The sequence below is a fragment of the Vicugna pacos genome, chromosome 16, assembly GCF_048564905.1.
Source record: "Vicugna pacos chromosome 16, VicPac4, whole genome shotgun sequence".
NCBI lineage: Eukaryota > Metazoa > Chordata > Mammalia > Artiodactyla > Camelidae > Vicugna > Vicugna pacos.
Window position 1 is genome coordinate 18,086,675 of NC_133002.1, and position 13,291 is coordinate 18,099,965.

At 61.8% G+C, this 13,291-nt stretch overlaps 1 protein-coding gene across 7 annotated transcripts in view; it reads right to left on the reverse strand.

Annotated features, from left to right (window-relative positions):
* MPRIP (myosin phosphatase Rho interacting protein) overlaps positions 1-13,291 on the reverse strand; it is a 110,504-nt gene that overhangs the window by 35,658 nt on the left and 61,555 nt on the right. For 4 of the 7 annotated variants that reach the window (XM_072938579.1, XM_072938582.1, XM_072938583.1 and 1 more), the window contains 4 exons: positions 10,333-10,417; positions 5,190-5,400; positions 3,960-4,119; positions 104-245 (listed from right to left, as the gene is read on the reverse strand). In XM_072938579.1, coding sequence (XP_072794680.1) covers positions 104-245; positions 3,960-4,119; positions 5,190-5,400; positions 10,333-10,417 — 598 coding nt within the window. Of the gene's footprint in view, positions 1-103; positions 246-3,605; positions 4,120-5,189; positions 5,401-10,332; positions 10,418-13,291 lie in introns of all 7 variants that reach the window. The other 3 variants (XM_072938576.1, XM_072938577.1, XM_072938578.1) reach the window with 1 other exon arrangement.

Below are 13,291 nucleotides of genomic sequence, written 5' to 3' on the forward strand. Positions count from 1 at the left end.
GTCACTCATTGGAGATGAGACACGGAAGTAAGGAGAAACGGGGGCAGGAAGCCCGCGGAAGCGCATCCAGGCGCACAAGGGTCTCGGGAGCCCGAACGCTCACCCGCTTCCTGGGGGGCACCCTCTTCTCGCTGCGGCCCTGGCGTGTGTCACTGGATGGTGAGGACCCAGCCGACGAGTTGGTCTCCATGTGCTCTGCCTTCTCGATGTCCAGGGCCTCAAACTTCTCAATGACCTGGGACCTCCTGCAAAAGAGGGCATGAGGCTGCTCAGAGGGAGACAGGGTCCCCCGCAGCTGGGGGTGGGCGTGGTCGAGACACACATGGCCTCAGCCGACGCCCCACGCCTGGCCCACCCCAGCTTCCCGGGGCCACCCTCCTGCAGGGCATCGGCCGTGCATACCACTTGCTCGGCCAGCTCACTGCTGACACCCTGCTCCCTCTGCCACCACCGTGGAGGGTGGGCTGCGCAGGGCTGGCAGCCGCTCACAGGCAAGGCCCTTCCTGCTGCCAGGCCTGTCTTTGCCCTCTGCCCCACACTGCACCCACAGAGGAGGCCCCCGCGTGGTCTGTTGTGCTGACACACTCGGCAATCACAGCTCGTCACCCGGCATCCTTGCCCGAGCCACAGACACGATGGAAAGGCAGCCACCACCTTGGAGGGCACGGCCTCCGTCCTCATGCTCCTCAGAGACCATGATGCAGCCCCCACCCAGGGCATCCAAAATTTAGCAAGAAAAAGGCCCATGAATTAACATTGTTTCTGCCAACAGTAAAAAGAATCAAATCCCAAATTAAAATAAAAACAAGCAAGTTGATTTCGTGTGAAAGGGCGGGCGGCATCGTCAGGCCATCTACGGCTGGAGACGGAGCTGAGATGGGAGCGAAGCAGGCGGAGGAGGGGCGAGTAACGTCACAGCGACACAGCAGGAGAAGGTGGAGAGGGGCAAGACCTGAAAGAAAATAAGGCTGGAAAATGAATACACAGGAAAGGACTGCTTCTAAAAATCAAATAATGGTAAATCAAAATTATCTGGAGAATTAAAGAAACGAAAACCCAAGGTGATCACCAAGGAGCGAGACTACTAGTCTCTGAGTCATGAGCAGTGTGGGTGCCCACATGTCACTGGGCCAGGGGCCTGTACTCCTGGACACGCCAGGCAGGCACCGAGGCCGCCTCGCAGGGAGGGTGCTCCCTGATTCTGGACAAGTGGCAGAGTCGAGAGGAGCAGGCAAGGGCCGGCCGCTGAGCCCAGAAGACTAAAATCTCCTCCCTGAGAAGAAGGGAGGACACGGCTCGCATCCTGAGACCCCAGAGGCCAGCTTTCCCTCGGGAGGGTGACCAGAAGTGGCTCTCTTAGGGATTCTTCCTCAGGAAGGCCCAACACCCAGAGCAGAGCTCTCAGGCACCCGGATCCCACTCTCCTGTGCTTCCCCAGGAGCCTGGAGTCTCCTCCAGGAGCAGAGCTGCCCCAGTCCGGCCCTGGGGCCAGTGGTGCAGGCGCGGCTGGGAGCGGCAGGAGAGGGTGGGCTGGGAGCGTGGGAAGCTGGGGTGGCGGCAGGAGAGGCCAGGAAGCCCGGAAGCGCTCGCGGTGCTCAGGCTGGTCGGCAGCGGAGGCCCCCTCTGTGCCCGACCGTCCTGGTGGGTTTAGGCAAGATCCCAGCCCACTGCAGGCCTCCAGGCCGCCCCGTGAGGAACAAGAGCTCTTCCACGGACCCCGAGGACTAAAAAACCCCAGGAAGGCCTTGAGGAGCAGCGCCCGGCCAAGTCCCACATGAATCGCAGGCTGCAGGATGGCCGGGGCCGCAAGAGGAGGCTGGTGAGAGGAGAGCACAGTGGCACCTGCGAGGGCTCTGGTGAGTCAGCCAGGGCTTACTGTGCAAAGTGGGACCTTTTAAACATGGATCCCAGGAAGTGCTGCAGTGTGACAGCAACGGCCTCCCTGTCCCCAGGCTCTCAGCCGAGGGGCAGTGGGCCTGCAAGTGCTGGCCCTGGTGTCAGTCACCAGCAGTTCAACCAGGGCCACGGCCGCTCCACCATCCAAGAGTCATTCTAGCAGCCCTGTGGCCAGTCTGAGGATTGCCTCGGGGCCATGGCTTGGGAGGAAACCAACCGGAGGTCCCCCAGTCAGGCTCCTGGGCAGCTGTGGCCGACGTCCTGCCAATCCGGGGTTCTACTCTACACCACCGGACACGGGGATCAAACCAGCACTGGGTGGGCTACTCGGGACCAGAAAGCAGGCCTCGGAAAGTGACAGCAGCCAGTCAGACGGTATCAGGGTCAGTAAGGAAGTGACATTAAGCGTTAGGATGCAGAGCTGATGGGCCCCCCAGAGAGCAGCACCAGGTGAAGGAAGCCCATCCCCAGGATGGCAAAGAGCAGGCGGAAAGCAAAGCCCGAGATGCTATGTACCCAGGCCCCAGCTGAGGGAGCTCCAAGCCAAGCAGGTGTGCTGAATGTTAATTCTTTGGTCACCGCCAAACCAGGGCAGGCCACCCGCTTGGGGGCCTCCAGGACACAGCAAGAAGCCCACCGCCCGGCCCACCAGCCTCCTACTTCACTTATATGTCAGCGCGGTAAGGACAGCCTCGGCCCGTCCGGGATCCGGCCTGGGAGCAGGGCCTTCCCAGTCACGGGCCTGGCTGGGGGTCTGTGTCGCGGCGCTGCTGAACTAGGCTGTTCTTGTGAGGAGGCCCCCTGCTTCTGGGCCTCCATCTCAGCCCTGCATACAGGGAGGCCATGCACCTCCCGGGGTTACTAATGAAACGGGTGGGCAGACGTGGCTTGGAGGGCTCCTCCCCAGCACAGTCAGCTTCCCTCCCCTCTCCCCAGGCCTTAGGCGTCTCCTGTTCTCTTCTGTTTCCACATGCTTTCCTAACTCAGGAGAGGACACCCAGGGGAGCGGTGGGTAGTAAGAAGTAAGGGTGCAGGAGAGCAAAAGCAACCTGCTCCCAGCCGGCCCCTTGCAGGAGAACCCAGGGCCACCCTGTCCGTCCCCGTGGTATGCCCCAACCTTGAGCTTGGTGGGGGAGGGGGTACAGAGGACACTGCAGACACTTCTGGAACTTGGGTCTGAACTTCTTTCTGGGAAAGCAACTTCTCTGAGAAGTTGGAAACTAATGAGAACTATGGATTTTCTTCTACCCCCAAAAGGTACATGGACCCTCGAATCATTTCAAGAGGTTCACAACACGCCGGCAGCCTACTCACACACCTGGTCGAGAGCCCTGCCACAGGGCATGAACTCTGATTACAGACTCAGGGGTGGAAGCTCCTACTGGAAGGGGCGCTTGGGCACTCTGGTCCAGGCCTGGGCGTGGAGGCCACAGAGACAACCCAGATCCTTCCCCAGCTCCCGGGAAAGTGCAGGGCCAGGGGAACAAGAAGAGGGAAGGGCCTCCTACCCTCAGACCACCATCAAGTCCCAGACCCCCGGTCCCTGACTCTCCCAGGCACACGTATGTACGTGGGAAGGGAGGAGAGGAAATGTGTGTGTGTAAAGAACGTGATGGTGTCCGTGTGGGTACATGAGTAAGAAAACGTGAGGGTGAGGAGTGTGTGTGCACACGCGCCTGCGAGCCTTCGGCCTTGAGTACCCCCCTTACCTCCGCTCGTGGCCAAACAGACGGGCCACCTCTTCCCTGCCAGGGCTCCGGGCCCGAGCCCCGCGCTCCAGCCGCCTCCTCTCCACCTGGAAGGCTTCTCGGTGGCTGATCCTGACGGCCTTGGGGACGTCGGCCAGGGTGGCATACTGCCTGCTGGCTTTAAAGGCAGAGGCGGGCCCCAGTCTCTCCGCTCCCCGCCCCCCAGCGCTGCCGGAGTCCACGCGGGCTGGAGGCTGGCTGACCGCATCCAGGGAGCTGAAGGAGCTGCTGCAGACCCTCCGGCCGGGGGGCCGAGGACCTGGGGAAGTAAGGGGATGATCAAGCTCCTGGGAGGGGGGGCCAGGGCCACTGTACCTGCTGTTGGGGGTGCTGGGGCTGGGAGGGGAGAGCGGCGGGGGCAGCTGCTGCTCCTCGGCCTTCACGTCCTGCTTGGTCTTCTCCAGGGAGAAGTAGCCACTCTCCACCCGGACTTTGCGGCCACAGTCCATGCGGTCACCGCTTGGGGCGCTCTCCTCTGGAAGGGAGGGGACAGGAGACGCTCAGCCTGTGTCCACCTGTGGTTCTGAGGATCCTTCAAAAAGCCGCACAGTCCAGCAGAGGCTACTTCCTGACCTCCCACCTCCAAGGCTGATGAGGCCGCCCAAGGGCAGAGCCCCGGGAAAGCAACAAAACACCTTCCCACTCGGGTGCCCCTGCAACAGCGCTGCCCCTCTGCCAGATGGTTGGGGGTCCCTCAGCTTCAAGTCTGAGGGCTCAGCTGGGAGAGCAGTACTCCCCCCAAATAGAGAGGTCCCGCCCACTGAACACCAGGGAGAAATCCAGAGGCCAACTTGCCGTTCACCTTTTGGCCCATTTTTGGAGAGGGAGGGACAGAGGACCTTTGTGGGGACGAGAGGAGTGAGTGGACTCTGGATGTGGATGGGTGTGTGCCTGCAGGACCTTCTGCCCAGGGCTGATATGAAACACATTTTGCCTGAAGGAGCTGGGTCAATTCATCTGTCCACTTGTCTCGAGTGATTTGGACACACACGGGGAAGCCAGCCTGTGTCCTGCAGAGCCCTCTAGGGCCTGGATGAGGAAGGCCAGACTACCGCCCTACCTCTGCTCAGGCAGCTCCAAAGTGCCAGGTGGAGAAGCAGGGTGCTGCCGGCCGCGTGCTCCCCCGTACCTCCCTCCCTCCCTCACCTGGGCCTGAGCAGGACAGCCTCCCTGCTGCTGCTCTCAGACACAGTGGGCTTCCAGGGGAACACAAAGCAGCCACAGTGGGCAGGAACGGAGGCCCCTTGTCACAGAGCATCTGGATTCTCGGGACGCCTGGGGCTCACAAAGCATGTGCAGTCTTCCTCCTTTACAGGGGGCACTGAGGAGCTCTAGGGGCAGGGGCAGGGGCCAGGCCGAAGCCTGGGGATCCTGGTCCCACACCAGGCCAGTCCCTGCCCAGGGCTGAGGGACACAGAAGGTGAGGGAGCCTGGGGCCCGGGACTCATGGCCAGGCCCTGCAGGCCCCCAGTCCCAGGGCCAGCTCTGTCAGGAGGCCTGCTCCAGCGCTAAGAGGTGGGGCACCAGAAGATGGGCACCACTTACCGTCTCTGCTCTCCAGCCCAGGCTCCCTCAGGGTGTTGGCAGCAGGGGGCTGGCTCTGGCTAGGACTCTCAGCTGGACTCAGGCCGCTCCCATCTGTCTGGTCCTTGGCCCTCATTTCTTCCTGCCAGAGTGTAGACTTGGTGGTGGGGACTTTCTCAGCACTGGGGATGCTGCTGCTGCTGGTGACAGCCATCTTGGCTGGCCCTGGCTCCTGCAGGGGAGAGCGGTGTCTGCGGGCGTGGAGCACACAGCCCAGGCCGGCGCCCAGCTCACCGGCTACAGGGGACACCAAGGTCAACTACAGTGGCAGAGGCCTGGAGTCCCCAGAGGCTCAGAACAGAGATGTCCAGGCCAGGCTGGAAGCTTTTTCTCCTCTGCAGCCCCAGCCAGCACCCAAAGTATCTATGCAAGCTGGATGGGAGCCTGGAGCCCCGGTGGGAACCCACGCCAGAGCTGGTGCTGCTCCGGCAGAGACGCATTTGTGCAGGAGGTAATTCGCCAGACACAGGGAGTACAAAGCCAGAGCACACAGAGCAGTAACTCCACTCTGTGAGCCTAGAGCCCAGATAGAGGCAGGGCTGGGATCCCTGCCATCCTGCCCCTGCTCACACCCTGGGCCCAAACCCCTGCCCACCCAGGGTCCTGAGGTGCCTGACAATGAGGGGCTGCCAGCAAGATGGCTTTGGGTGCCCACAGAAGTGAGGCACACCTCAGCTGTCTTCCCAAAAATGGAGGTACAATGTAAAAATGCTCCCCCCCACTCCCATCCTGGTGGCCAGGCCTCATTTTCAGAAATGTCCCCTGAACCATCTCTGAATGGGCACTTGGCAAGGGTGACAGATCCCCTCACCGGTGTGTGCATGAAAGACCCCCGTAACCCCTCGGTTACTTGTTCAGTCACGTCACATCGACCGTGGGCCGCGTCTGGCTCGCACTGCACCCGTCAGTGCTCACTCACCATTTCACGGGTGAGGCCGCCTGGGCTGGTGGGGAGCGGCCCATGCTCGCACGACCAGGAGGCAGATTAGGGCTCTGAGCACTTTCCATCACCCCTGGAGTAGGAGGAAGGCCCAGGAGGGGCTTCACCTCGCACAGCACCCGTGAGGACCCACCAGGGGGCCAAGTACCACACGCTGCAAAGACGACGGGCATTTCCCAGGGCCCAAAGCCTCCCTTAGCTTTCAAGGATCTCAGGCCTCCTGGGACGGGACAGAGCCAGGATGGCTCTTCCCACAGACCCAGGACACGCCCAACCGCCCATTTGGTCAGAACTGTTCATAGACCTGACTCTGCGGCTGCAGATTCCCGAGAGCTCTGGCCCCCCACGGAGGAAGTGGACTTCTCAAAGAACACGGCATCGGTTTCAGACCACTTTCCGAGGACTCCAACCGCACCGGCCCCAGGGGCCCCTGTTCCTCACTCAGCACACCGCCCTCGCCCACACACAGCGGCCGTGCTCCCCGTCAGCGGCGCCTCTAGGTCTCCTTGTCGTGCCCCCTCCCAACTACCTGGGGCCTCTGCTCGGAGGCCAGGGGCTGGACACGGCTCTGCTGGGCTTCCTTCTGCAGAGCTGAGTGAGGGTGACCTGAAGACCACTCTCAGTGAGTCCATCCCCTCTGTGGAGAGGAGGCTGGACTGAGGGAGACAAGCTACCAGACAGGGCCAAGGAGGAAGGGGCAGATGCTGTGCCCGTGATGACAGCAGCCCTCTCTGTTGGCACCCTCAGCCCCACGCTGCCGGTGAAGGGCCCTGGCACGCGCACCCCTCTCTGATGCTCAGAGTGACCCCAGCACCGGGTAGGGGCTGGGGCGGCCGGGATCCCCAAGAGGCAGAGGAAATTCCAGGCCTGAGGTGCAAGGCGCTGTGATGGGGGCTCGGGGAACACGTGTGTTTCCCAGCACCAGGAGGCCACAGACCTGCCTCCCGGGCCTGGGCCCCCAACCTTGGCCAGGCTGGCTGTACCACAGATCCCTCCCAGCGACCATTTCTGGGGACTCATCCCAGAGAACAAGGGCCCTGGATGGCAGCCAAGGTCCACAAAGAGTTCTTTTTCTCTCCTTTGGTAGCCCTGCCTTCTCTCACCTCTATGCCAAGCCTCATCAAGTCAGCGGGGACAGAGGGACAACCCAGTAGCAGAAACAAAGCCATGCTGGCCTCTAGGAGAGGGCGGCGGCGGGGGCCTAGTTTCTGGGCAGAGTTGCTTCTCTTCTCCAGAGCAGATGGGTGGAGAGCAGATCTCGCACAGACCAGGCCTGGGCTGCCTGGCACCACCTCCACACTGCACACTGTCACCACTGCAAGAGGCGTGCCAGGACCCACAATGACACGGACCCCAGGTGCCTGTGCAAGAGGAGTGGAAGCCTAGGGTCCTGTGGACTCATCTCTGTGGCTGGGATGGCTGCAGACTCAGAGCCATCAGTGCCACAACAGAGTCTGCGCTTTTCATGTGGCTGTTCAGAAAGGGTCTGCAAAGCAGGGCAGGAAGGCAGGCCCCAGTGGAGGCTCCTGTCTAGAAGGGTCACAGAAAGCCTTCCTTTGCACCTCCGGAGCATGAGCACTGAGCCAGGGCCCAGTGAGAAGCAGGGTTCTGACCCTGAGTGGGTGCAGCAGGCACCCAGTGGAGACGGGCCGGGGGTGGGAGATGAGGGGAGCCACCACCTGAGCCCCGGCCTGCGGCCTTGCCCAAGCCCCAGGCTGGGGTCTGGGGGAGGGCAGCAGGGTTGCCACCACTCCTGCCCTGGTCAGGCCCCGGGTGGACTGCTCCTTTTCTTGGGGAGGGCAGTGGGGTTGCCATCACTGCGGCCCTAGTCAGGCCCTGAGTGGACTGTTCCTTTTCTGTAGGCATCTCAGCACCAGGCAGTCTCTCCCCTGAGAGGAGCTGGTGCCTCTCAGACTCCAGGCTTTGGAGTCTCTGTCTCCTCTCCCTGCCCAGGGTCTGTTGGGACTCCCACCCCGATGCCTGCTCCTCATCCTCCCTCCGCCTGGCGTGGGGTGCATGCACCTGCCACGGTCCCAATTTCCAAATGCCAGAACACCCTTCTTGAAGTGGGACCCTGGGCTCTCCTGCTTGACAGAGCTCCTGGAGGGCAGGGTGCAGCAAGAGACACCTCCAGCCCCCATTGGTCTAATCTGACACTCTGGGGCCACAAGAAAGAGGCTCGATCTGGAGTCTTGGGTTCATCTCTGTAGGGCCCCCTAAGGCATTAGCCTTTCCCCACAGCGCCCTCCCAGGCTGCAGAGAGAGGCCTGCCTGAGACCCCCAGCCCTCCTCTGGAGAGGCCCCACTTCACTCCACGAGACTGACTCCCAGGGGAACTGTCCCTGATGAAGGCTCACAGCCTCCAGAAATCAGCTGCCTCTAACGTGATGCTCGGGGAGTAAGAGGCAACAGGAAGAGAGCTCCCGCCGAGGCTGAGCGGAGGAGGCTGGGACCCCAAGTACTCTGGGTTCTAAGAGGCCCTCAGGGAAGTGGGTGATCTCCCCACCCTGCGATCACAGGGTTCCTGCTACCAACCCAAAATGTGAAAGCGTTTGGGGGGGAAGGATGTAACAGGAAGGGACAGCTGGGAAGCAGGGACACAACCAAATTCCCTGGTCTGGGCCAAAAGTGTGTTCGCACATGTCCTTGCCTTATTTGGAGGCAGGAGCTCGGCTCAGAGGCATCACTATGGAAACGAAATGTAACCCTTAACACCGTGTTTCTGCCTGGGACATTTCTCTCCAACCAGGCAGCTTTGGGGGTTTGCCTGTGTGTCTGCTGCTCCCCAGCAGGAAGCTCCACTTCCATTTTCCAGAAATGGCACTGATTACATTTTGCCAACTTCTTGCCAGGGACACTACCTTCCAGGGGGAGGTTGGCCTGGGGCTCCTTAGCCCAGAGGGCAGACAGTGACCACTGGCTGAACCCCATCAGCAGGAGGGCCTGTGCAGCAGCCCAGGGCAGGCATGTCCAGGGGGGCCTCAGGGAGTGTGGAGGAGGAGGGGGACCCAGCACACACCTCCCTGTCCTGCCCAGACCCCTGCCACTCAGTGAGGCAAAGAGGAGCCAGCAGGGACTGCTGAGCCCCAGGGGGTAGCCAGGTCCTGCCAGGGGACGGCTCTCTGTCAGGCTCTGGGGTTTGTGAGATGCCCATGGGACCCCAGTTTCCATCCTGTTCACTCTCAGGGTTGCTGTGAGGCTCAGGCAGGCAAGGCAAGAGCATGGAGTGATCGTGGGGTTTGAAGCAGAGAGGAAAGAGCAACGTTTACAGTTGACCCTTAAACGAGCAGGGGTTGGGGCACGAGCAGTCGAAACTCCAGCAGAACTCGCAGTAGTTGGTCCCTGCATCTGCGGTTCCTCCGCATCCACAGCGCCATGTCCACGGACTCCACCAACCGTGGGCGGTGTAGCACTGCGGCGCCCACCGCTGAAAACGCCCGCGTGTTAGTGGACCCACACAGGTCAACCCTGGCTGTTTCGAGTTGACGGCACTGAGCACCCACGTAGGGCCCAATGCTTCCTTCCACGCTCAGTGACTCTAGAGCCAGGTTTCAACGCGTCCATTTTGCCAGTCAGTTCTTTAAGGCTCAGAATCCCTTCCAATGCCCTGAGCCCCGCTGACTGGCCTGGGCAGGGAAGAGAGAGAGCGGCCTTCGGGGAAGGGCCAGACCTGGAGGGGCCGCTCGGGCTGCCTCTCACTCTGGCCTCAGGGGAGCTGGGGCAGAGGCACAGAAATCGAGGCCAGCAGTAGCTTCTCCGTTTACGGTCAGCCTGGAACGGGAGCGGGTAAAGTGAAGCCCAGGGGAGCTGAGCCACCTCCTGGGAGTGATGCATAAGGGGTCTGTGTGGCCAGCAGCCCTGGCATGCTCTTGCCTCCGCAGCAGCTGGCAGGACAGTCAAGGGAAGGACACACACTGTGCCATCTCTGCATACCCCCTGCCTGCTGGCTGGACACCTCCAGGCCACTCTGTCCCTGGAGGGGGTCCTGTGGCTCAGAGCAGAGTGTGCAGACGACAGCCCACAGATCATCACGCGGGGCCAATGACAACCTCAGCCCTGACATGACCCTTCCCTCACCCTCAAATTTAGGCTGGGTCCTGAAGCCCTTTAACCTCCCAAGGTGCCTTCACCCTGTCCCATGTCACCTGGCAGCCCCACCCTCACCTGTGGGGTAGGAGGCTCCACCTTCCGCTTCTTCTTCTGGTTTTGCTTGTTGGTCCTGGGATAGACCGTGAGCATCTCCAACCACCTGGGAGAGAAGAGGGGAGATCACCAGTCAGACCCTGCTGTCAGGGACCAGCACTCCACGTTGTTGGCTGGTCCAGGGACCAGGCCCGACGCTTCCTGCCTGCAGGCCCGCCCAGCCTCCTGGCACCCAGGCACTACTCAGATCAGAGCTGCCACTGCCGGGGCAGGAGGCACCAGCAGTGCAGCCCAGACAAGCACGGGCTGTGCCGGGACCACGCCCAGGCGCTGACCCTGTGGTGACCACAGGGCGGGCGGGGAGGGCCTGTGCTAGCCTGGAGATGAGGTCAGCTCCACCCTGGTGAAGCAGCAGGCTTGACCACAGGCCTTGGGTGAGGGCATAGCACAGTTTCTGTTACTGACCTTCCTCTGGTGCTTAGGCTCTGCTCTAAAATTGCCCTCCCAGAGCAGATCCGGCCAGTGCCCAGGCAGACTACAACTGGGAGCCACTCACGACCATCGAGGCAGGAATCCAGGAATCTGCCACCAAACCTCCCCGTGGCGGGTCACCTCGGGGGGCTGAGCAGCTGACCCCACAAACCCAACCACTCCACTCTGGGCCCCCTCATAGTGAGGGCACCAGGCCATGCAGCTTTGGAGAAGGCCCAGCAGAGCTGCCCAGGGGCCCTGTCTGGGGCCCACCTGCCAGAAGGTCCACTTCGGATCAGGGCAGACAGCACCAGGGGAGCATGGGAAGAGCAGGGGCTGGAGACAGGAGGCCTGTGCTCAGATCTGGCTCTGCTACCCTCAAATCACAGCCCTGGGCAGCTCCTAGCCCCCGGGGCTTGTCTCCTCCCCTCTGAAACCAAGGACTGGATGAGGCCACGAAACGACCACTGCTTGCCTTGGTGGAGCTTCGCTGTGCCTGGGAGGATGGAGGAAGGGTGCTGGGAGGGGGGAGGGAAGGAGGGGGCTTGGTGGTGCATGGGGCCCTGGGGCTCTCTCCATAGGTTAAGGCACTGCAGGAGGCTCTGGGCCACTTCTTCCCAGAACACAAGGGTCCCTGGCGGGCCGGCTGCCTGCCTGCGCCGGGGACTGGTGGTGATGGCTGGGCTGCACGTTGGCACCCTGGCTGGAGGCTACAGCAACGACTGACACCCCTAGCCTGGGGCAGGGAGAAGAGCTCGTGTCCAGAGCACTCGGAGGTGCTTCCTTGATTTGGGAGGGGGGACGGGGGGAGGCTGATGGAAGTCGGTGGCCTTCTGGGATAGCCGTGGGGTTGTGCTGCTAGCAGCTGAAAGCTGGGGAAGCAAGCTTGGATGTGGGGAATCACAACAGCCAAGCCGAGGGGCCACCCCGGCCAGCCCAGCCGAGAGCAGGGGATTCTCGATGTGCAGAGAGAATCAACAATCCCTGTGCGTGGAGTCCTGGGGCACATGTCCTGTGTCTGGGGTCCCCAAAGCCAGAAAAGGGGCCATGACCGTATCTGCAAGGCAGCAGATGAGCAGACTCTCCCAGGGCCTCACTCACACAGCCTGAGGAGTTCACATGCTTATGGGGTTAAAAGACCTGCTATCCAGCCTGCCACAGGACCTAAGTTTCCTTTGGAAAATCCACTCCAAGGAACCATGGCTGCAGAGAGCCCCTCTCAAAACTTTCCCTGGGAGGGGAAAAGAGACTGCTCAGCAAAGTCACCTCATCCTCCTGGGCCTTGGAGCGGGGGTGTGGCAGGCAGGTGCAGACCCTCTGGGGCACCCCAAGCCCCTACACGCTGGCCCAGTCACTACCGATTGGCATCACTAATGAACTGGCACATCCACGAGCCTGGCAGGACAGGGCCTTGAAGGAAGACAAGAGGAGATCTGCCCTGTGGCTGCACCACTGACTGGACAACCTCCTGAAGCCCCCGTGCTGGCCTGAGCAAGGCCGGAGACTCAGGGAGGAAGCGCAGGGCCCCACGCTGCGGTGCTGCGGCTGGAGGCTGAGATGTCCAGGCACAGATGGCAGAGCATGTCCCTGCACTCGGATTCCTTGCGGACGCCCAGGAGGAAGTGTCTGATGGTGTCCAGATGTGTTATGGACGTCCAGGGAAGGGAGGCAACGGGTGAACAAAGCTGCCAAATCCTCCTCTGAAGAGCCGTGAGAAGCACAGGGGCCCTGGGGCAGGGAACTGGCCCCTATCAGCTCTGGGCCAGGGGGCCACTTCCAGCCTCTCGGGGCATTCGGGGGTCTCCCTTCAGAGAAGATCCCGGAAAGAAGGCTGGAGGGACTGTCCTCTACTCCTCCTGCTCAAAGTCAGCCTGGAGGGAGTGTCTGTGCCTCTTTAGGGACCTGAGTGCTAAGACCCATGTGGGGGCCCCAGAGTCCACAGATGAGGTCACCCAGCAAGGAGCCCCACCAGGCGGTGATACCCAGGCAGCCACAAAGGAAGCCAAGGCCAGGGCAGAGGAAGGAGACAGACTTCTGTCTCCAGGGCTCATGCCAGCACTGACTAAGGAGGCCGTGTCCCATCAGGTGGGAAAGGTGAGGAAGCTGTTGCCCCAGCTGCAGAGAGACCCCCCCTCCTGGGTAGGAACCAGCGAGGCCTGGACTCAGGACAAGGGGAGGGAAGAGAGTCAGGTGACTCCAGCTCGGGGTCACTACAAGCTTCAGGACGGCTGGCTGACACCTGGGACCCCGAGGGCAAGCACACCCAGGATCTCGGCCTGCTAGGGACCTTGTCTAGCCAGGCTGCACGGGAACAGCAGGCCCTGTACGTGCCGGTAAGAGTGACCATGGGAAAGGGGCTCAGGACAGAGCCGAGGACCCCAGCCAAGCACCTAACACCACGTGGCCCGCAACTGCATCACAGACCTGGTCCCCAGCTCACAAGCTCCCCAGCTTGCTTGGGGACCTTGTCCACCCCTTTCCATCCCACCTTTCATCCAGACCCCTTCTG